We start from the raw sequence: 24,114 nt of genomic DNA on the forward strand, positions 1-24,114 counted from the left end.
GCGAGAAGGAGGCCAAAGGAGACTTCATTTTCCAGCGCAGTAGGGCGCCCACTGCGCCGGAAGTTGATGTCACTTCCGGGTTAGCCTGTGGCGGATCGTCGTCAGCGGCGGAGGGAAGCGCGGCGGCGGCGGCTGGGGCTCGCGGCGGCGGCGGCGGTAGCAGCAGCGGGGATGGACGTGTCTGGGCAGGAGACCGATTGGCGCAGCGCGAACTTCCGGCAGAAGCTGGTCAGCCAGATGTGAGTACGGGGCCCCGTGGGGACGCGGGGGCGGAAGCGGAGCAGCCTAGGCCGCAAACGCGCCCTACTTCGGCTGCCCGGGCCGGGAGACTGGCTGGGCAGCCGGGACACTCCTCGCCCTGCAGCCGGAGGGGGGGCCCCTCCCCGCAGTCGCCTGTCTCTGGAGCTGGCAGGCCGCCCCGATGTGCCTCTCTTCTGCCGTGTTGCGCCGCCCCCGTCCTGGTCGGCAGCCGCTTCCCGTGGGGGTGGCCCCAGGGGCTGCCCGCCTCCTTGCTGCCCGCTGGCAGCCTCTGGGGTGGCGCGCCCCCGCTGCCCCACCACACTCTCCCCGCCAACCCGACTGTGTGTCTCTGGGGCTGGCTTCCCTGTCCCCGGCTCAGTTATCCGGAGCCAGCCGACCACGCCGCTGCTCCTGCCCCCTTCCAGCGGCCTGTCGGGGGGGCGCTAATTCCCCCCCTTCTCTTCCCCACTATGAATACACTCTGGGGGAGGCTGGCCACGCTGCTTTCTCCCCTGAGCTCCCTTACAGCCTCTTCTGTGGGATCTGCTGACCACCCCCTGCGGCTTCCTGACCAACTTGGTAGCCTCTGCGGTTTCAGAACAATGTTAAATAAACCGTTGGTTGTGTGGGCCCTACGCTCTGCTCTGCTGCTTATGGGTAGCAAATAATTCCAAACAGGCTTAACATTTCTATCATGATGTTTAGATGTTTCACAATGTAACCACCTGGCCTCATTCCTGTAACCCTTGTTCCCTATCCTATTTTATTTGTTTTGGTCTTCATGGAGGTTCATGTCTGAATTTAGGTTATAAACTATTCAGGGTAGAGAGCAGCTTTGCTTGTGCCTCGCATGCTTTTTGGGTGCTCAGAGCTAATATGTTACACTTTTAGTTTGTTCTGTGAAGTCACCTGTCTTACACAAAGACAATCCGCAGAGGCAAAGAAACTTGGAGCTAATGCAATTAAACTCTTTTTTTTTTTCCTGTCTGTGCATGTCAATCTATAGCAGTCTTCTGTCAGTGGTATTTAAAATATGGATGCTGATGAATTCCTTCAAGAGAAGCTTAAAATAACAGATTAAGTAAATGTATCAGTCTTAGCAAACAAAATCTTAATTTAAAAATAAAATAGTTGTATAACAAGGAATACCACTTAAACATTTAAAATTCTGGAAATTGGAAAGTAGATAGTATTAAAATACCCTCTCAGTTCATGGGCTGTTTTGCGTTATCATTTTAAGCATTGACAATTTTCCTCAGGTCCAAAATCTTTTTTGTTCTACAAGTGACAGTGCCTCCACTGAACTACATAACACATCTCAGACATAAAAGTAGCCCTACATATTATCTTAATTAAAAAAAAAAAATGCTGTTGCCGGTATTGGTGATTCATTATTATAGTGCTTTCATAGAGATTGGGTTCATGTGTCACATCTGAAATTACAGTTTGGCAGTTTCATCTTGTTGCAGTTAGAATAAAATAAGACTTGCCACAACCAGAGGTTATAATAGCTCGGTGTGATATATAGTATCAGAGTTGGGAGCTGTTGCCTAGGAATGTTTTTGAGGTCTGATCACGCATTGGTTCCTCTTCCTATGCTTCCGTTTTCACCTTCACTGAGTCATAAGTAACTGACATGTAAAGGAAATAATTAAAATAATTACTATGTAGATTTCCTTTGGAAAATGTTCTGTAACCGTAGAAAGTGTTTAACAAGATCTTGCAAAATAGTCCTGAAAACTCACTAGTCCATGCAGAAATCTTCTCGTTCACCTTTACAAGATGATGAAAATTACTGTTACTTGCTATTAACAAATATTCACACTTTTAATTTATTTTAAATTATTCTTAAACTTGTATGAAAATATTCAAGTGACCCATTTTTAGAGAGAGTCTCTTGGATATGGTATATCTGCATAGGTGGTAAATGATGCAGCTTCTGTTACTGCGATTTCAAACATGGATTCCGTCTATCAGTCTGATTTTAGGCATTTGCTGGAGATAGCCATGAGAGGGTGGTATGGGCACAAGCAAAACATCCATGCTAGTCTTGTTTCAATTATAAATAGCCTTGGATACCAGTGGCCACTAGGTTTTGTTGACTTTCTTTGCAAAGCTTTTGGGAATGGATGTGAAGATGCTTCAGTACATTTGCTCTTTTGATAACTCCAAAGGGTAGTAAGAGGTGCTTATTCTTCCCTGCAGGGGGTTGTCTTGTGCAGGGTTCCATCTTATTTATGTGCATGTTTCAACTGGTAGGAGCAGTAGGGTTGTCAATGGTGGATGACTCTTAGACCTTATGATTCTTTTTGATTAAACGTGGATACTACAATTCCTGGGATTTCCAACTGTTTGAGAGAACTGAGGAAGTATATGGTAGAGAATGGCTTAGGCTCATCCTGGATATGATGGAAGCTGTGCTCCTAGATACAGGAAAATGTTAGAGGAGTGAGTGGGGGCTGAGAATGTCTTCTGTTTGAGGTGTATGTCCCACACTTGTCAGTGTGATTCAGTCTTTGGGTTACTCTTGATCCATTGCTGTTCCTGGCTGTCAGCCGAGAATACCATGATGTGTCATTTTCCATCTAAGGCTGCTCAGGAGGCTGAGACAGTTTCTCTGGTGCATGTCTTGGTACTTGGATCCATGCCCTTGTAACAAGATTATTGCAATGTGCTCTATTTGGGACAACCCTTGAAACCTTCAAAGCTTCATGTAGGGCAGAATTGAATGAGATGAATGTGAACAGAATATATAAGGGCTCTGCACAGGTGCCCTGTTTGGTTTAATTATACTCACTATTTCTACACTATAAATACCTAGATAGAAAGATGCCTGGTACTCATGGATTGCATCTTGCTCTATATCTTTTCATAGGAGTTCTAATTCACAGGGTCCATTCTCACTGTAAATTCCTGTCAGACTTCCTATGGCCAGCAACAGCGTGTTTCCAGTAGAGAACTCACATCACTAAACCCTGCACCCTTCAACAGTTTGCTCCAGTCTCAGGGCACTTTACAAAACTTATTTGCTTGCACTTTGTATTGGCCATTATTAATAATAGGAGCAGGTGATGCTATTCCTAGTAAAGAGTTGTTGAAAATATATCTGTTTTATTGATTTAAGGTGCTTATGTTTAGTATTCTTCATTACTAACATTTAAAAAAGTGCAGAAATACAAAAATGTAGAGATGACTTTCTTAAATTGTGTACAGAGGGAAGGAAAAGTACTGATCCTTAAACTGTCAATTGCAAAAACAAACTTATCAATGGGAGCCAGGTAATTGAAAAAGGTAAAATTGTCAGTAAAAAGCAGTAATATTTGCCTGTTAATTCACTAGGGCTTTAACAGTTAAACTTACAAGGTGCTCATACTGAAAGGTGTCTTTGGGTATATTAAATGTTCTAGTACATCTAAAATCTCTGTTAAAAAACATTAAGGTTGCAAAGTCAAACACACCAAAGTTAAGAAATGCCAGAATTAAGGGTGACTGTACAACTGGCAGCTAGATTCCACTCTCGGCACATTAAGTGTACCCTAATCCAGGCATATGCTCCAACAAATGATACAGATGAAGAGGACAAAGAGAGATTCTATGCAGAATTGAACAATGTAATGAAAGAAATACCAAACCACTATTTTGTCCTGGTTATGGGAGATTTTAATGCCCATATCAGAAATGAAAGACGAGGTTGGGAAACAATCATCGGCCCACATACAGCTGGAACAATGACAGACAATGGCACAAGACTTTTTGAATTTTGTGCCCAAAACAATCTTAGTATCTGCAATTCTTTCTTCCAACATAAAAACATCACAAAAAGAGGTGGATTTCACCAGATGGCCTTACACAAAATGAGATCGAATATATCTGTGTTAGTAAGAGGTGGAAAACATTAGTGTTAGACACAAGAGTATTCAGAGGAGCAGATATAGGGAGCGATCATTACTTGCTGAAAGCAGACATCAAATTGAAGTTTAAAGCACTCAAAAAGAAAGAAGACAGACAGATTAGTCAATACACAGAAACTACAAGGTTGCAGGATGCGAAAAGAGTACCAGATAGAGGTCAAGTACAGGTTTGAGGCCTTAAAGATCTTGAGGAAAACAAAGTGGAAAAATAGTGGGATCTTTCCAAAACAGCTACGCTAGAAGCAGCTGAAAAGATAATTGGTAGAAAGAGAGGAAGCAGTAAAGAACAGTGGAAGAAGAAACATGGAAAATTATAGACGAAAGAATGAAACAAAAGGCTCTAGTACTACAACATGCGACGGAAGAAACAAAACAAATCTACAGGAACCTTGACAAAGCAGTAAAAAAAAGTGCAAAAAGGATAAGCAAAATGGGATTGAAAGTAAGGTTAGTGAAGCTGACGGGGAAAGAAATGATACAAGAACAGTCTACACTATCCTGAAACAGTTAACAGGATATGGATCAAAATTCGGAAATGTCCCAGTGAAAGGGAAACAAGGAGAAATTTTAAAAACACAGGAGGAACAAGAAAATAGATGGATGTAACACTTCAAAGAACTGCTAAACCAACCAGAACCAATGACAAGACTGGAATTTAACAATGATACATCTATATCTAGGTCTAATGGTTTATCTGAGGTAAAAATTGAAGAAGTAAAAAAAGCACTGCAGAAGCTGAAAAATAGCAAGACACCTAGGTTGGATGGCATTCATCCTGAGATGCTTAAATTTGGAGGCGAAGACATGGAATCAGTCATCTGTTCGCTGTGCAAGAAAATATGGCTGGAGGAGAAAATGCCAGAAGAATGGACCCTCAGTATCATACTCAATTTACCAAAGAAAGGTGATCTAAACAATTCAAATTGGAGGGGAGTAACACTTCAGTCTGTCACAGGAAAAGTATTAGCAGCAGACCTCCTGAACAGAATGAAAAGAGAGAGCGATACCATCCTACGTGATCAACAATCAGGATTTAGACACGGGAGATCGTGCACAGATGCTATTTTCACCCTGAAATGGATTATTGTGAACACAGTTGAAATTCCAAGGCAGTCTTGTCATCAATTTTGTGGACTTTCAAAAGGCATTCAATAGTGTAAACAGAAACAATATGGAAAATTGTGAAACAATATGGAATTCCAACAAAATTAATCAATATTATGAAGGTATTCTACGCCAACTCAAAATGCTGCATTAAATGGAAAATGAATTGAGTACGCCATTCAGCATCAAAACATGTGTAAGGCGGGGTGCGTCCTGTCTCCTTTTTTGTTTATGCTAGTCATCAACTATGATTTAAAACAATGTGACAGTGATGCATGTGGCCTAACATGGAACAATTCAAGACTATTTGGTCTAGACTTTGCTGAAGACATCGCTCTTATTAATGAAGATGCCAACGGACTACAAAAATGCAAAAACCAAGTAAAAGAAGTAATGGAGAAGATAGATTTAAGATACAGTGCAAAGAAATGTAAAGTTATGTTAATGGGGCTTACAGGGACAGAAATAAAAATTGAAGAGAAACTGGAGAAGGTGGACAATTTTGTGTATCTTGGAAGTGCCATCAGCCAAGATGGTACTAGTTCTGAAGAATTAAGAAGAATCGGGAAGGCAAACGCTGCATTTGGAAGACTCAAAAACATCTCCCTCAAGACAAAACTGAATGTGTAGAAAGCAATTGTTATCGCCATCACAACATATAGCAGTGAAACATGGCAACTTACCAAGAAAGATACGCAAAAGCTGGATGCATTTCATCACAAATGTCTGAGAAGAAGATTAGGAATAATAGAGATAGGAAGATGAATGAAGAAGTCTGAAAAAATTACTGGACAAGGCACCCTCTCACAAATCTACAAAAGAAGACATCAGTGGCTGGGACATGTGCTGAGAATGGAAAAAGAACACTTACCAAATACCGCCCTTGAACGAAAGCCAGAAAATGCAAGAAGAGAGTAAGACCGTGAATAACATGGAAATGAACAATTCTGAACGACATCAAGCATCTCAATGTGAAATGGAAAGACTTGGAGAGAAGGGCAGTTGACAGGCAAAGATGGCAATTGTCGGTAGTCCAATGTGCAGCAAAACATGGAATGGACCAAGGCCTAAGTAAGGTACCACCTTAATCTCACCCCTTTGTGCATTATGATAGTCTTTGCCCCCTGTGTCATTCAGTGAACTGGTTAGATGATGGTCACTGAACAGGTAGCTATTCAATATTTCTTTTATCCTCATCATTCAGTGTGTGGCCCATGCATGATTTATGCATGCTATCCAAACCCAGCTCTGAATACAGAATTAGTACTGGTTTCAGAGTAGCAGCCGTGTTAGTCTGTATCCGCAAAAAGAACAGGAGTACTTGTGGCACCTTAGAGACAAATTTATTTGAGCATAAGCTTTCGAAGGCTACAGCCCACTTCGTCGGATGCATGTAGTGCTGTCATTGTAGTATCTTAAATTCACTAGTGTTTGTAAAGAGCTATCTTTACAACACCACTTGAGGTGACTTCATATCTTCCATTTTAAAATGTCAGCTAATTTTTGGTGTCAACTTTGAGAGCCAAGAGCCTGATTTTTTCAAAGTAGTACTTTGAGAGCTCGGCTCTGAATATATATTGACCTCAGTTGCAGTTGTGAGTCCTCAGTACTTCTGCAAATCGGATCCCTGGTGTCTCAAGATGAGTACCTAAAAAATGAACACAGTGGCCACTTGTGAAAATCTTGGTTTGTGACTTGCTCAGTATCATGTACGAACTCTCTGGCAGAGGCAGGGATCAAATCTAATTCTCCAGGGTAGCATTCAGCTGCCTTCCACATGAGATCATCCTTTCTCTAATCCAGTGTCTCATTCACTGCACATCTTCCACTTTCTCAGCAAATGAGGCAAGGGTCCTACAAACAACTCATTCTCTACTCAACCTTGATTTAAACCCTGGGTACTGTCCCTCCTGTGCACTGAAGGGAAGCAGGTGTCCTATGGAAAAAATGGTGATTGTGAGAGATGGCAATTTCCTTGACAAATAGTATTAAATTAAGTTAAATCTTACTGAATCAAGTTTAAGTATCTTAAGAGTTCATTGTATTAAAAATGCAATTGTTTATGTATTATTGTGGGCTTGTATGTAATGTCTCTGGAGGAAGACATGACTAAGGAAAACCAGGGAAAGTGTTAGCAGCTTCACAGGACTATTTAACATGATGTGTCAGACAAGAATGAACTTTTAAAGTTAAGTGGGTTTTCCAGTTAATCTCTAGGGAGAGGATATGCAAATGTACCCCGTCCAGTTATGTAAGAATGCAGCCGTTTGAAGCTTTGCCCTGAGGAGGGGACCTTTGTCTGCTGATCATCTGTTATGCGAGGACAAGATCAGAGGCCCAAACTGTATAAAGGAGTGACTCACAGATTCATGGAGGTATTTGTTCTGAGCTAACAGCTGTTGTGAACTTGTAACCACAGGAAAACACGCTTGGTGGGGTTTGACTCCTGCCAGAGCCCTTGTTGGAATTGGGGTGATCTCTGGTAAGCTTATTAGCATGCATGTAGGCTCTTTTATTGTTCTAATATTTCCTCTGTAATGCTTAAGAATAAATGTGCTTGTTTAGGAAAAGCTGTGTTGGACCTTAAATTGTGAGCAGTTAATGCAATTATGCCTCTGAGGAGAAAAACAAAGCAGGCCTGCTTGGGCAGACTGACTTACTGGGGAACTGTGTAGCTTGGAAATATCTGGGTCAGAAGGAAGTGAGGTACGTGTCTCTGTCCAAGTGAGGTGATGGCTGGGGAGCCAGAAGCCTAAGAGTGGGTGCTATTGGTGGATTACAGAGGGAATACAGGTACAGGTGGCAGTGATCATGGAACTAGAATGTGTCATAATGTATGTATACACATGAGGGCTGAATTAGAATGATATGGGTGTGAGAATCAAAGATTAATTAGAGGGAGCTGGTCAGGCTTCTAGTTTTTTTGTGTTTAATTTACATTATTTCAATACAGTAAATTTAAGCCTTAATATAGGTTGTCGTCATTTCAAATTTAATTCTAAAATGAAATTTAAAAATTGATTTAAAAAAAAAACAGGTTTATGCACTTTTATCACAGCATGGTTCTCCCTCTCCACAGAGAGGAAAGTACCAACTTGGGGGACACAGGTTAAGCAGCTGGGTGAGAGGATGCAGGAACAGCGCGGGGATCATAGTAGTAGTGAGGATGTTTCTGAAAGCGAGGGATAGAGTTGAGGCAGTGCAAGAGAGGAAGGATGGTCCACTGGCTAGCATCTGAACCTTGGGAGACCTGGGTTTAATTCCCCGCTCCATGACAGACTTCCTATATGACCCAGGGCAAGTTACTTTGTCGCTCTGTCTCAGTTCCCCATCTGCAAAAATGGGGATTATATAGCACCTTCCTGTCTCTCAGGGGTGTTATGAGGATAAATACATTAAAGATCATGAGGTGCACTGATACTAGAGTGATAGGGGCTGTAGACGTATCATTGATGGATGTGGAAGTTTTGGGAGGAGAGACTGAAGTTCCCCAACAACGCCCACTGAATAGTTCCACTCCTCCCTGCACAGTTCCAACACATCTGTCATTGCTGCAGCCTGCATATTCTCCCTTCCACTGTTCAGACTTCTGTATCACTACTCCAACACCACCAACATGTCCCCTGTCATGCCATTGCGTCAGTGCCCCCATGCATTCCTTTGAGCCCCCCCATACCAGTTCCATTCTCCTCTTTGTGATTCCATGCCCCCAGTAAGCTTGGACAGACCAGGAGGAGGTGGAAATGTGGGGGGGCTGTGAGAAGTGTCCTGTACCAATTGGAGGGAAGAAAAGACAGGAGAGTGAAGATGCTGGGGCGTGGTCTACATATAGGTCAACAGCTACAGAGCTCAGGGGTGTGACAAATCCACGCCGAGTGCTGTAGCTATGCTTACCTAACTCCCAGTGTAGATGCAGCTAGGTTGACAAAAGAATGCTTCCATCAAGCTAGCTTTTTCATAAGTCCATGATCTGGTTCTCAAACTCTGGGTCAAGACCCCAAAGTGAGTTGGGACCCCATTTTAATGCAGTCGCCAGGTCAGCATTAGTCGCTAGGGTCTGGGACTGAAGATGAAGCCTGAGCCCCACTGCCTGGGGCTGAAGCCAAAGCCCAAGGGCTTAAGCCCAGGGTGGAGGGGATTGGGCTCTGGCCACCGCCACCCAGGGTCATGTAGTAATTTTTCTTGGCAGAAGGGGATCGTAGTGCAATGAAGTTTGATGCCTGCTGTCATACGGCAATAGAAAAACCTCTTTGGTCGCTATAGACTGTATCTATGCTACAGGGCCATGTTTGCATAGCTACAGTCTCCGGAGTATAGAAACGGCCACGATCTGGGTTTAGATTGTGGAGAAGGGGCTCTATGTGCAACATAGGAGGTTCAAAATGGTGTAAACTAGCCCATTCATCTCAATGCTATGTTCTTGTTCAGCTCAGAACACCCCAAGGAGATGAATACAATGTGAAACAATAGTTCTGCGACATGTGGACTTCTCCATTCCTGTCAGTGGGTGCTTACCTCCTCCTCCTTAGTGCCAGTGCTTGTGCTGGTGGCATGCCTGTTCTGAGCTCCCAACCCAGAGACCCCCCAGATACTGGCTCACAAAGGAGTGGGAAAGGGGTGGGGCATGGCCCCCATCTCCTGCCTCATGGGAGATAGAGGCTCAGGCCCCCAGAGGAGCAGCCCCCCAACCCAGCTCACATGGGGAATAAGGAGAGGGGCTCAGACACTCCTCACACCAGATCCTGTTTCACATGATGGTGGGGGGCAGGGACAGTGGTGTGGTGCTTCCCAGATTCCAGCACGCACAAAGGAGAGAAGAATGCAGGGTTGATGGGGGAGCCCCCACTCCCTCTGCCACTCATCCCCAGGTCCTCCCTCCCATAGTCCATCCCTTCTCACCCCCCCATCCCCTCCCACCCTAGAACGCCTTTCCCTTTCTACAGCCCCCTAATCCCTCCCTCCCCCTTCCTGCACTTTCCCAACCTCCACACCTTCCGTACTACTCTCACACATTCACATTGCCCCTCACTGCTTCAACCAGCCATATTCCTTATCACTGTATGAAAAAAAATTAGAATCTAAAAATGTTATAAGGCGCTCATGTTAGGGTGTTGTGTATGAGGAACACCCTGACTTTAAGCAAACTGAGGTCCATTGTTCAGGAAACATGATTGCATTATCCTAACCCTTTGATCTTTCTTTGAGTGAATCAAAGCTAATAGATTAATCATTGCTGGTGCTGTGCTATGGTAAATTGAGGCCTTATCTTACTGAAGAGGCATGGAGAGGTTCAGGCCTCAGCATGTTTGGCATTGTGCTCAGGTCTAGCCACTTCCACTTGCTGAAAAGATCCCATCCTAAACACAAGAGGTGCAGAACAACCCTTACATATTTAGTAATGGAATAAATGAGAATTCCATACCAAACTGTTGATAGGATCCTCTGAAAAATTGGAGCTGTTTAAAATTATGGAGGAACCTGGCAAGAAACAGATGCTTGCCAGCCTGAGAGAAGTTGGAGAGAAACAAAGTCAGGCCTGGTTTACTCTACAGAGTTAGGCTGACATAAGGCAGCTTACCTTGACCTAACTGCGTAAGCATCTACACTAAAATGTTGCCCGCACCAATCTGTCGCCCACTAAATAGACTTAATAACTCCACTTCCATGAGAGGCGTAGCGCTTAAGATGCATCGTTCGTGTAAACATTGTATTACTTACATCGATTGTTGGCTATTAGCCCCCCGCTCTGGTGCTCACTGCCAGAGCATGAATCATAGAATATCAGGGTTGGAAGGGACCTCAAGAGGTCATCTAGTCCAACCCCCTGCTCAAAGCAGGAGCTTGCCACCCCTATCTCTGTGATTATGAATCCAGAGTAAGTGAGGCTTGCACCACTTACCTTTTTTACAAAAAAGCTTAACCACACAACCCATCAATAATGTACTGAATTTATAAAGCTTCAAGTATATTCTGTAATTATATTCTGGTAGTGTTCAAAGTGCATGCTAAGGATTGGTCCCTATTGACTGGGTGTTGTCTAAACTTCATGTGAAGACATGGTCCCTGCTTCAAAGGGTTAATAATCAAAGGAGGCAGGTGATGTTGGAAAGGTGGAGAGAGGGGAACAATCAGTGTCCCAAGTTAGTATCTTTTAAAAGGTCTTGGGCTAAAAGTAGCATGGAGGCCCCATGGCAACCCCCGTAGCATGGAAGGTGTTTATTTTGGCCTTCTGACAGGAGAAGATGGTTCAGATGAGTTGCTGAATCTCATACCATCTCTACCTGATGGGAGGTATTTCCTAGTTTCTTCCTTTCTAGCAAGGAGGTAAATGACTAATTAGAGGAGACTCCTTCTATTGATGTGCTGGCTATCTGCTATTGATGTTAATCAGATTGTGCATGTAAATCAATGGAATTAGTTTCCTTTATGTTTAATGTATGGATGGATTTGTCAGTGATTCATTGGTGAAAAGTTGCCATCCATGTGTTCCCTAGGTAGGGAAGGGGGTTTCTGCTGCCCTCAGTTAATGTCCTTCGTGAGTTCCGTCTCTTGTTTTGCAGTGAGGAGGCCATGAGGAAGGCTGGTGTAGCCCACAATAAATCCAGCAAAGATATGGAGAATCATGTTTTTATGAAGGCCAAAACTCGGGTAAGGCACTTCCATTTATTTCCAATTCTGTGTGTTGGGAGTAGATAAACCAGGTTCCCAAATGCATCTAGTTTTCTAGCAACATCTGGCCAGGACACCTGCATAAACTATGTTAAATTTATACAGGAGCATTTAATGCTGAGTGGGGAACCAAAGTGCTTTGCACACTCCACAAAAAACAGTGTGAAGTGAAATGTTTGGCAAAGACAATATGGTAAATTCCTATTATCGCAAAAGATACAACAGTGTCTCCAGTGACCATGCAGAACACAGGAGTGTGGTTTATAAGGTCTCATCGACTCAGGTGCCGTTAGCTGCATGGAACTCACTTTATCTACAGCTTAGCATGACTTGTGCTTAATTACATGGCTCAGGACTGTGGATTTTTCACACCCCAAGCAGTGTAGCTGGATTGACTTAAGCCAGATCTACACTCAAAAGTTAAGTAAAGTTAAGTAAAGATTGGTCTATGCTGAAAACTTATATTTGCATAGCTACAGCTCTCGGATGTGAAAGCACTGAGAGACATAGCAATGCCAACCTAACCCCTGGTGTAGATAGCATTACCATTTCTCCAGGAGGTGAATTAGTTACAGCAATGGGCATGGGGAGTGTGTCTAATAGGCAGGGGAAGGCTGTGCCTACCCAAACAGCTCCACGTGGCCCTGTCCATGCTCCATCCAGAGGCCCCCTCCTGCTGCTAGTTGGCCCCAGCCCAGGCAGGCTGCTCCTCTTCCCGGAAGGGAAGCCTGCTGGAACTAGGGCGCCTGGGATTTGCGGTAGCTGGGGGGGCCCGGCACTGGGGCCACACCACCCAGGGCTGGAGGGGACGGGGCTGCGCACCGCCTGCCAATGTCGGGCTGGTGGGGAGGAGGGGATGAGCCGCTTGGGAATGGAGGGGCTGCCCACCTGGTGCTCAATTGGCTGGGGGAAAGGGGTCATGCGCAGCCCACCCACCTGGTGCTTTGGGGGGGGGGGGCGGGCGGCTCCGGGGGGGGGAATCGGGGCGGGGGGGGGGGGGCCTCAGGCAGAAGGGGTGGGCCAGGCCGGGGGCTAGCCTCCCCTAGCCGGTGGTTCACCCACTGCCCATGGCAATGGAAGAACCCCTCTCGTTGCTGTATTCAGTGTCTACACTTAAAATGCAACAGTGGCATAGCTGCAGCTTTGCCACTGTAGCACTTCAAGTGTAGACGTAGCTTTGTCGGTATATAAACATATATACAGTACCACTAGTATGCAGCTGTATTGGTAGTTGTCTACCTCTTCTACCCAGCATTTGCTGTTTCTCCTCCTATCCTGTCTTGCACAGTTAAACACAATGACCTTTTCATTAGAAACGTACCCACCCCTTTCAGTTCCTGAGTAGATCATAGACTGTTATGAAAAGCGTACCAGTCCTGAAGGAGGAGGGACCCTTCTGTTACACTGGGGGAGTGGCAATGTGAGGAAGGGAAACAGTGAGTCATGGAGTGCGTTGCTTCCCCATTCTGTGCTAAGCTGTTTCTTGTTTTCAACTTTAGGAGGAATATCTTTCTCTTGTGGCCAGACTTATTATCCATTTTCGAGACATTCGTAAGTAATCCTTATATTTATCTGTTAATTATAGGAGTGCTAGCTTTCTGGGTGGCTTGAATCTGCTAGTTCTGATTGGCATTCTCCAGAAGTTGCTTCAGTAGTCTCTGTTGCTGGATCTGTGCCCAGGTTCTGAATGTGTAATCTTCACAATGTCTGTCTAAAACTGAAGAATCCACTAGAAAGTTCTTGATATCTCCACTTTTCATTTCAACAAATGTTTTTTCTGAGGTCATCCTGCCTCTCCATTTCCACCACAACCTGAATGCTGTGAAGACAAAGTGGCTGAGCTTCATTTATTTGCTCTACTTTGATTTACAAATGAATTAAAAAGCATTCATCCATTTGATATTAAAGTAAATTTTATCCACAGCATGGAATCCTGAATTAGGATATCTGCCCTTCCTTTTAGTTTTATTCCTTCTGAAATAAGTCTCTGGAATGGAACAAACCGTCTCAAAGTGCTTATGAGTCTTCCTAGGTGTGGAACTGCTGGAAGAAGCCACCTGTCATACACTGCGCCAGGAAGCTGTGTAGAGGAACTGCCTCAGATGCTTGTCCCATTCTGTAGAAAATTTCACAAAGCAAGCATTAATCTTGACGCCTGAGTGTGAAATCTGATTTGCAGAACTCTTACATTGGCAGAAGCGTGTGGAATATAGGTGGCAATGATTGACATTACAGAGCATGTCTGCAGCAGTACTCCATGGCCAGCTGGGATGCTAAATTCCTGATGAGGAAGTAAACTAGGAGCTCTCTAGCTTTGTGGCTTGCTACTAGGGTAGGGAATCTGGGTAAAATGTTTGAAGGCCACATTGGCATGGGGGTAACTAATGGGAAGCAATTTTTTGCACTATTAATACATTGGTTGTTGGGAATAACAGTTTAAATTGCCATGTATTTACAGTCACCTGTTCAACACAATGCAGCAAAATTTATAACTTGTGTATGTATTCACTCTTATTTTCTAGACAATAAGAAATCTCAGGCCTCCGTCAGTGGTAAGAACATTTTTTTTAGTCTAAATGAAAAATGGTCAGTATTTTTGGTGGCATATGAAGTGGGAAGGGAGGGAATACTGCATACATGCAGCAAAGGAGGGCAACTTAAATTCTTAATCATACGGTGGTGAAGAGGAAAGTTCTAGTGAGTCTTCTGGACTCTTCACATATGGATGTTGTGTGGAACACTCATTTGATTCCACCTATGTACTGTCTGTTGGTGCTAAATGTTATTAAACCTATTCAACAGATGTCAGTGTTGTGAATTGGACTCTCCAGCAGGAAGTAGCTGAGTTCCTCCTTGCTTACCTTCTTGCAGTCCTCACTGGTGTATGAGCTTGATACCTGCTCTGCATTACAACTCTATGGAGTAGTCCTGTCAGCAGGAACTGTGTCCTGGTGGACTCTGCATGTGACCGAAGGAATCTCCTCTATAACTATATTAATCCCCCTTTAAGAGAGTATATGGTGAGGCACCAATTATCTGTTGCCACCTCTTCCCAGCCTGGGTTAAAGATGTGCTGCACAGTAGATGTTAATGCCAGGACTCTGGAGTGCTCTAAAGTTATGTCCTCTTCGATGTATACCCTTAAGGAGGAAGACACATATTACACACTTGGTGAACACCAGTATAACAGTGTTCCTGAAACGCTTGTAATGCTCTCTCCTTCAGAAGTCTGTTTGCATTTCCTTTTCCCTAGCCCCAGACCCCAGATTATCACCCTCTCTCTGACTGAGGAGTGCTGAACATGAGTATTTGAGAAGTGAGTGGAGAAGCTTCAGTGTGCAGTCTAGAGGAAGTGTATTGCAAGGTCCTTCAGGCTGAACACCTGGTCTCCTAAGCACTCCCATTCCTTAACCTGAGGCAGAAGGGGCCTAACTTGGATCCATCACGTCAGTGTGTTCTTATTTCCTGGAGTTACAGGCCATGATTCCCATGTGGTAATACAAAGCTCTGTCTTGCCTGTGTACCTGGATATCTGTTTAGAGTAGTGATGACTAAAAATTTCCCTTTTGTTAATATATATTTAGTGTTTATTTGGTGCTTTGCATATTTAAAGCATTTCACAAACCCCTAAATAATCCTCAGACCCTGGTGTCCCCAGTTTACAGATGGAAAAATGGAGACCGATTTATGTAAAGCCTCTGAGTCAGTGGCAGAATTGTGAGTGTAGAACTCAGGTTGGATTTTTAATCCTATGCTGAGTCCGCTAGGCCAAAACTTTCTTGTGGCTCCACAGCCTGGAGAACTATTTCAGTGGACAAGTCTTCATCATTGATCTCTTAGTAATGATGTTGTATTCGCAGATCCCATGAATGCACTGCAGAATCTAACAGGCGGCCCCCCAGCAGGAGCAGCTGGAATGGGCATGGCTTCACGAGCTCAAGGAGCACCAATGGGTGGGATGAGTGGACTTGGGCCAATGGGCCAGCAGATGAGCCTTCCAGGGCAGCAACCTCCTGGAACCTCTGGGATGGCCCCCCATGGTATGTCTGGTGTCTCTGCAGCTACTCAACAGAGTAAGTATTCACTGTGCTCCCATCCACTGAAATTAAGTCAGTTTAGGGTTCCAGTGCAGAGCCCTTTTCTAGGCTGAAAGGAAGAGAAAGTTACACAATACTCCCTAGATCTGTTTTTATTGCTCCTGGCAGGAGGATTGGGGATTATGGTGCATCTCACCCCTTGTCATTGATATGGGAAAAACAGATTTGAATCAGGGGGAAAGGGAGGGTTTGCCTTCAGATACCTCCACCCCCACCATAAATGCCCTAGCTATACTTGCATGCAGTGTTATATCTGTGTTGATTGCAGAATATTAGAGAGACAAGGTGGGTGAGGTGATATCTTTTATTGGACCAACTCTTCTTCAGCTCTTTGAAAGCTTGTCTCTCACCAACCGAAGCTGGTCCAATAAAAGGTATTGCCTCGCCCACCTTGTCTGTCTCTCTATAGTTAAAATTTGTGGCTTTCCACTTGCTACTTGGTTCTGGACTCATTTGCAACTGCATTTGAGACTGAGGTGGAGTATTCTGAGTAAGAGTCTGGTTCCGACTAGTAGACTCCTTCCTCTCAAAATACCTTAATTCTTGAACATCCTTAGTGTTTTGTTTCTACCTTCCTTGGTTTATATCACCTCATATTGTGGCCTCCGCTGTTCTGGCAGATAGCTAATGGATGAGGCTCCTTTCAGAGCCCAGTCAAACAGCTCCTCCTTTGACCAATGTGTGAGACCTTTGAATGAGCCCACCCTCCTCCTCCTCCCTGCAGTTCTTAAGCTATTTAATTAGATTTCAGAGTCAGCCGAAGTGTTGAGGCTTAGATGTAATAGTGATGAGAAATGCCATGATAATACGAATAACAAATGTTTAAATATATATCTGGAAATGGGAGGCTATAATGGGTCAATGCATGAGCTTTCATGCAATTGCTCCCATCGCAAATGTGTGCTATAAAAGACACCAAGGTGTCTTAAAAAGAACGAGGAGTCCTTGTGGCACCTTAGAGACGAAGACATTTATTTGAGCATAAGCTTTCGTGGGCTAAAACCCACTTCATCAGATGCATGCAGTGGAATTTTCTGGTAAAAAGAGTTCGGTTGAGACCGCCAGGCTTGTCTGTTGGACAGCTGTCTACATGTCAGTCACGTTGTACAAACACCTCCTGATTTTCAGCCCAGCTCCAACTGCAACAGATGGCGCAGCAGCAGCAACAGCAGCAGCAACAATTTCAGCAGCAGCAGGCAGCTTTGCAGCAGCAGCAGCAGCAGCAGTTCCAGGCGCAGCAGTCGGCCATGCAACAGCAGTTCCAGGTCCAACAGCAGCAGGCGGCAGCAGCGGCCGCTGCACAACAGCAGCAGCAGCAGCAGCAGCTGCAAGCAGCCCAGCAGCAGCAGCAGCAGCACATGCTCAAACTGCAGATGCAGCAGCAGCAGCAGCAGAATCAGCAGCAGGTACTGAGCAGCGAAGCGGTCACATGGGCACGATTGGTCGTGTGCTATCAGCCACTGGTCAACTAGAACCGTTCCAGAGCTCTGGCTTGCATAGCAATATGAAGCGTCAGCTCTCCCCACGAAGGGCTTAACATGCTTCTGCTTCTTGGCAAGGCATCAGCTTGGATTGGTAGAGTTCATTGGCCGCAGTGTGCTCTATCCTAGAGAAGACTGATCTTTCCTAGCAAGAAAGACGCTAAATATTTGTCCCCTGGTTTGAGTCCAAGGGCTTGGCTGCACTTGCTAGTTAGAGCGCATTAAAGCAGCCCCGGGCGCCCTGTCTCCTGAGCTGTCCACACTGGCAAGGCAGGTAGAGTGCCTGGACTCTGAAGCTGGAGCGCTCCTGGTAATCCATCTCCACGAGACGCATAAAGCTTGCTGTGCCCCGGCTGAAACGCCCGGGCATCAGTGTGGGCAAGGTGTTGCATTACTGCGCTGTGTTTGGCCTCCGGAAATGTCCCATAATCCCCTGAAATCAAGTGGCCACTCTTCTCGTTTTGAAATTGGCTGCAGGCATGCGGATATCCCCTTTCAAAGCTCCATTTCTGACAGCTGACATGCTTATCTGCTCCGGGACAAAGCAAACCATTAGTGTGGAATGCTGCTGTTGTGAGTGGGCGGGGGGAGGAGGGTCTGCTGCTGTCTGAACTTACAGGACAGCATGCTGACACACTCAGCCTCCCAAAACACACCGTCTCTCCCCCCACATACACACAACACACTCCCTGTCACACTCCAGGCCCCCACCCCCATTTGAAAAACACGTTTGCAGCCACTTGCACACTGGGATAGCTACCACAATGCACTGCTCTTTGTGGTGTTGCAAGAGCTGCTAATGTGGCCACGCCAGTGCACTTGCAGCTGACAGTGTAAACACACGGAAGCGTTATCCCTGCTGCGGTCTCCGAAGGCTGGTTTAACTCCCAGCGCTCTACATCTGCAAGTATAGCCATGCCCTAAATGTCAGGATGATGTTTGTCTGCTTCGGAGAAGGTCAGGGATGTAGGAGAGAATTGGAGTTGACACCCTACTCTCCTCCCTCCCTCCCCCTGAGTTTCCTCTAGAAATGGTAGCTGTTTTGTCTCAGTTGTGTGAATTACTCATTGTCACTTAAAAAATTTTTGCAATACAGAAATATGAGGCATGCCTAAAGATGATGCATGCAAGTAGAAGAGGCTGATGCTGTCCTGTTCTTGTGCAGGTGTAGGTAAATGGTGATGCTGACATTAGCTTGATAACAGTCTGGAGAAGTGTGTTGTGATCTTTTATGCCGGAGAAGCTAGAGGGCTGGGTACCTTCACCTTGAAACTGTCTGTTAGTGGTAGCAGATGACTTTGTGCCCATCTGGAGAGGGAAATTAGAATATAAACTGCATGAAGGTGAGTTGTTCAAAGCCTGAGGCTGGCTCAAAGGGTAGGACTTTTCATCTGGGCTAAATGCTTTAACTTAGTATGATGAGTTAGAATGCTGCCTGCAGGCCATTGGCTTTCATTCTAAAACTAAAGACACGGTTGCATTGCTGGAAACTTGAACTTGATCCCGGCTTTTCCTGTTGTAGATGCAGCAACAGCAGCAACAACTACAGCGAATTGCTCAAATGCAGTTACAGCAGCAGGCAGCTCAGGCTATGCAGGTGCAGCAGCAGCAGCAACAACAACAACAACAACAACAAATACCACCGCAACAGATACAGCAGCAGCCATCTCAGCAAGTCATGCAACAGCAGATGCAACAGCTGCAGCAACAACAGCAGCAACAGCAGCAGGTTGCTCAGGCCCAACAGTCTCAGCTTCCACCACAGTCGCAGCCCCAGCCCATGGTCTCTCAGGCACAGGCAATCTCAGGACAGATCCCTAGTCAGGTCATGTCTGTACCTTTTACCCAGCAGCAGTTAAAAGCCATGCAGGTAAGTGAGTTAAAGACCCAAAACATATGGTTCTGTATTCCGTGAGCCTCTAGAGAAATAAAGTCCTCCTTGATAAATAAGCCTTGTTAGTGCTAATAGCAGAGATGTGAAATAGTGTAACACGTTCAGAGGCTAGCTGTTAACCTAGTGCATGCATAACAATGCTAACCACTAACTTGTGTTGCTTTATTGCTTGCCAGCACAGCATAGTTCTTTGCTAAAATCCCAAGGTTTGTTAGCTAGTCTATGAAATTGTTTGGTATGCTGGATAGAGAAGCTAGTTGAAATTCAGTTCCTTTGTTGCTATTGGTGGGACAAGAAGATGGGTGAGATCTTGTTTTATATAGTTATAACATTACATTCTGGTGAATGCTAGAACATGAGCAAGCTTCATTGAATGTCCTAGTACATGTGTGTACGTGTCAGCCCTCTCACTACTGCAGCATGAGGCCCCATTGGCATTGCTTCTGCTTGGGGAAGGTGCAACAAAGAGAGCCCAATCTGCCCCTGCTGACTGTCGTGTTCTGGTTGAACTTGTCAAGGATGATTGTCACTCGATGCAACTTCTCTTAAAATCACAGTTCATCGGTTGAAGACCGAGAGATCCTCCATGAAGTACAAAAATCAAAATCACCTAGTATTGCTTCAGTCGGAGTCAGCGAATGCTATTAATGGTGCAGATTTTCTTACTGTTGAGTTACTGTTCAGTGCTATGGAAACCAAGCTAGGGAAGGCTGTGCGTTACTAAGCAGGAGAGCTAAGTTTTAATTGTGAGCTCTACTCTACTTCACTCTTGGCCTTATTGAAGGTGGGGGCTTGGCAGCTAATCTAGGAGTAGTTTATATGTGTCGCACTTATGCAGCAGTTCCAGAGCAATACGCCATTGTAACCAGCTGCCGCAGGCAGGCATCTAATATTGTGTATTTGAGTGAAATTAGCAAAGCTCATTGTTTGCCATGGCAAAGTCCAAGTGGCAATTGAGCCTGCCTATAGGAATGCCAGCGTAGAGAAGACGCCACAAAGAAAAGTCCGTATCAGGTGTGTAGCAGTGGGGAGGCTTATTCTAAGCTAGCTGCTTGTGTTCATGCAGTGAGTCATACGCTGGCCCAGTGTGAATGCATAGCTGACAGTCGTGTTTGCGTGAAGGCGTTAGTAAGATGGTTGATCTAAATGCTGTGGAAAGGTGACATCCGCCCTAACCAGTTCTTCCTGCTTACCCCCGTCTCTCTTTAAATATTCAAGGTAAGAGCTCAACTGGTGCAGCAGCAGCAGCAGCAGGCAGCGGCAGCCGTCCAAGCGGCTCAGGCCCAGGCTGCGCAGATGGGAGCTTCAGGGCAGGTAAGGGCCCATGGAGCCAGTGTCACTAGTGCAGGCCTGTAGCAAGTGCATGCGAAAATTGAGCATGGAGATGGAGTTTTGGTAGCTTTCTCAGGAGGGGTCTGACGTCAGTTGTCCTTACGAAGGCGGTATGGGTGATTATGCACTGTTTCCCTTTTGCTGTGAGTCAGAGGCAGGATTTCATTGACACTCTTTTTGTGCATGCCTGTCTCTAGTAGGTCAGATACTGCTGCCTGGAGTGACCCAGCAGCACACATTAAGACTATCTACTGTAGTCATGCGATGGGTCTAACTGTTCCTGGAGTGTTTCACTTCTATTTCCATAACACTTTCTTAGGAGACTGCCTTGTCACATGAACTTCTCTCTACTATGAACTGGTGACTGCTGGTCTATACTCAGATGTGATCTCCCTTCCATCTCCCAAACACAAAAGTAATAGTGGAGGTACTGACGTGTTCCCCCCACTTTTCTCTGTTCCATCATTTCCTCCCCCCTCTCATTCTGAGTAAAATGGACAGTAGATATAAATAGCTCTCATTTTGAATGTGAACTCGCAAGATAAATGGCACGTGTAAGTGAGTCGCATATGAAGTGTTGGATGAAGGCTTGTTGTCCGGTGCACAATTCAATTTCTTTAACTGGCAGTACACTCTAGCGTCAATGGCTGTGCTCCTATGTGTGCCCAGCACCAAGGCTAAATGGGGAAGACTCCTTGGGCTTGAGTTGAACCCATCCTCCCTAAGGGTCTCATATAATGCTTAATGCTTTTCATTCGTAGTCTTTTACTAACACGGGTAAGTATAATTATGGACTTTTTCAGGTGGGGAAACTGAGGTACATAGGTGAAGTGTCTTGTCCAGGATCAGTCAATGGCACAGCTGGGAATAGAATCCAGTTCTCCTGACTCCCTGTGCACTGTCTCATGCTGCCTCCAGTGCAAAAGTAATGGCGTAGACATCCTGCACCCCTTCAGTGTTTAAAGTTTGTGTACAGCGTGAATTGTAACATTTGATGGTTCTTCTCACCTGCATCCCTTAGGATCTGTACTAGGAATAGTGGCCTAAGATAACCCAAAGCCACTTTTCTTATTGATGCTGAAGTTCTGCTAGGCCATTACATTCTGTTTCTATACTGGGCCTTTTATATTTCTTACATTATGTTCACACCAGATGAAAGATGAGCAATGGTAAGTGCAGTGGCAAGAACCCATTCATTACAGTTTAAACATGTGCTTTTTAAAACTATTCTTTTTGTTTTGTTTTGTGAATAATATCCAGGTGGGAGCTACAGGGAGTTAGGGTGGCTAGCAGGACAGCTGTCATGTCATTAATTTAGTGTTGCTGTCCAGCAAATGGGTTGTGTTTTTATATGGGGGCATCCTACTTCCTGCCCCGTTAAGTGAATTTCCCCATACAGGTTGCTTAATACCACAATGCATCTGGAAAGTTTCAGGTGATGGTGGTTGACAGCTGGTTTTGCATCACAGCTACATTGCCATATGGGATAAACTAAAGTATAACTCAGCGTCTGTCATAAATTAGGGCTGCTGAAAGCTTTCTAAACCCCACTGGCAGGTTTATTCACTAAACTCCATGTAGGTCCATACTGATACAAGGTAAATCAATTAAAATTCAATTAATTCTCTTCTGTCCAATAACTAAACATATTTCGTGTACTTTGTGTAATAATGTTTTATATAGTAAAATGTTTAGTTTTGAGATTATAGAAGGGTAGAATATGTCAATACAGTTCTGGACATCAGAGCATTGATTGGATTTTCTCGGGTTTATAAAGAACAGCTTTTGGAGAGTAAATGTTACCTCCTATTACTTTTATTCCATTAACACCACTTCCTTAAAATTTTCTGTAAAGCTTCCTTGAATTCTAGATTCTATTCTGAGGAAGTTTTATTATAAGCATACCCTATCATAACACTTGCCTCATTATATATTAGTTTTATGTCCTGTGGTTGTCAAATGGTCTGGGAGTCTGGATCAATGCTGCTATTATTATTTGTATTATCATAGCACCTAGGAGCACCAGTATGTTTGTGTCCTTTTCATTTAAGTCTCTGTTCAGCGTCTTTGGGTACAGCTAAAATCATTTCTAAATCCTAACATGGATGAAGCGTGGAAGCAAGAATTTGACTTTTCTCTGAAGTTGTCATAGTGATTTTGTTCACACACGAGCATTCTGCTGCTTATGTTCCAACCCTTTATGAGACCGTAACTGTGCTCATAGACTGAGCAGATGAATGAAGTAAGCAGTGTCCTAATGGCCAGAGCCTACATAAGATCACACTGGAAACCACACAAAGATGAATGATAACCTGAACTTAAGTTTAAAATTTAAGACACTCTGTTCTGCTTTGACTTCTTCCAGATGCTCAGAATGCAGATTTGCTTGTTGCTCTTTGAAAGCCAAGGAGCTGGCCTGGTAATCCCAACATGATGCGAACTTGGATAGTTGGGGAATTCTGAATCCTCAAACCAAGGAATCAGACTTCATCTGGAACAAATCTGGGTTTTTTTTTAAGACTCAAGTTCTTATATCCTGACTGACTGATACTATCAAATCATAGGATTTAGATCTTAGACAGGGGAAGAATCCTTTCTTTATTCCCCTCTTCTCTTAGGAAGGATTCTCTCCCTTCTCACAAACTAATTTGTCCTGATTTTCCCAGTGAGGGTATCTCAAACGTAGTTTTGTTTTGCCTCCAGTATAAATTTTTCTCCAGAAGCCCCAGAGCAGTGTCACTGGAGCAGCAATGTCTTCCATTTTTACACAATAAGTCTTGTAAATGTGGTGCTGATGTCCTGTAGTTGCTTGCACAAAGCAACAGTAGTCTCTTGAACTCCTTTCCCTCCCTCACATACCAAATGGGCAGGGGACCCTACTCACTGGAAATATTATAATGAACTTTTTGAACACCTGGAAAGGTGGCAGAAGGTGAATTCCTTATTCGAAGATCATGGAATTGGTATAATTCTAACAGTACATTCCCTTCCTCTCCAGCAGCACAGGCTTTAAAAAAACAAACTAAACCAAAGCAAACCACCAAACAGCTGTAAGCCTTTGAATCGGAGTTTGTTCTGTTGCTTCGTGGTTAGCCAGACTCCTTAACAGTGAATCTGCATCTAATTTCATTGATTCTGGAGGAGATATCTAATACTCACTTGGTGGTGTGGCATGAGAAACAGGACCAAGATGGTACATGCGGTTCAGCATGGCATCCCTGGGTTTTCACATACATTACTGGACCCTCATGTGTGCACATGTGAGTCCGTGGGATGGGTGGACTAGGCTTTGAGGGATGTGTATTCTGCCAGCATTTTCCTTTTTGTTAGGGTTGTGTTGCTCCACCAGCTCTTCTGTTGACACTGTAGCTCTTCACTGCACTCTG

The 24,114-nt window shown here is 44.5% G+C and overlaps 1 protein-coding gene across 4 annotated transcripts in view; it reads left to right on the forward strand.

Annotated features, from left to right (window-relative positions):
- Positions 1 to 100: 100 nt before the first annotated feature.
- The window catches only part of MED15 (mediator complex subunit 15), a 45,062-nt gene continuing 21,048 nt past the window's right edge, over positions 101 to 24,114 (forward strand). For 3 of the 4 annotated variants that reach the window (XM_034790739.1, XM_034790740.1, XM_034790743.1), the window contains exons 1-8: positions 172 to 239; positions 11,816 to 11,903; positions 13,424 to 13,475; positions 14,447 to 14,476; positions 15,785 to 15,997; positions 17,150 to 17,427; positions 19,025 to 19,372; positions 20,615 to 20,710. In XM_034790739.1, the coding sequence (XP_034646630.1) occupies positions 172 to 239; positions 11,816 to 11,903; positions 13,424 to 13,475; positions 14,447 to 14,476; positions 15,785 to 15,997; positions 17,150 to 17,427; positions 19,025 to 19,372; positions 20,615 to 20,710 (1,173 nt within the window). Of the gene's footprint in view, positions 240 to 7,461; positions 7,631 to 11,815; positions 11,904 to 13,423; positions 13,476 to 14,446; positions 14,477 to 15,784; positions 15,998 to 17,149; positions 17,428 to 19,024; positions 19,373 to 20,614; positions 20,711 to 24,114 lie in introns of all 4 variants that reach the window. The other variant, XM_034790742.1, reaches the window with a different exon arrangement.

Source organism: Trachemys scripta, chromosome 15 (assembly GCF_013100865.1).
Source record: "Trachemys scripta elegans isolate TJP31775 chromosome 15, CAS_Tse_1.0, whole genome shotgun sequence".
In the NCBI taxonomy this organism is placed as follows: Eukaryota; Metazoa; Chordata; order Testudines; family Emydidae; genus Trachemys; species Trachemys scripta.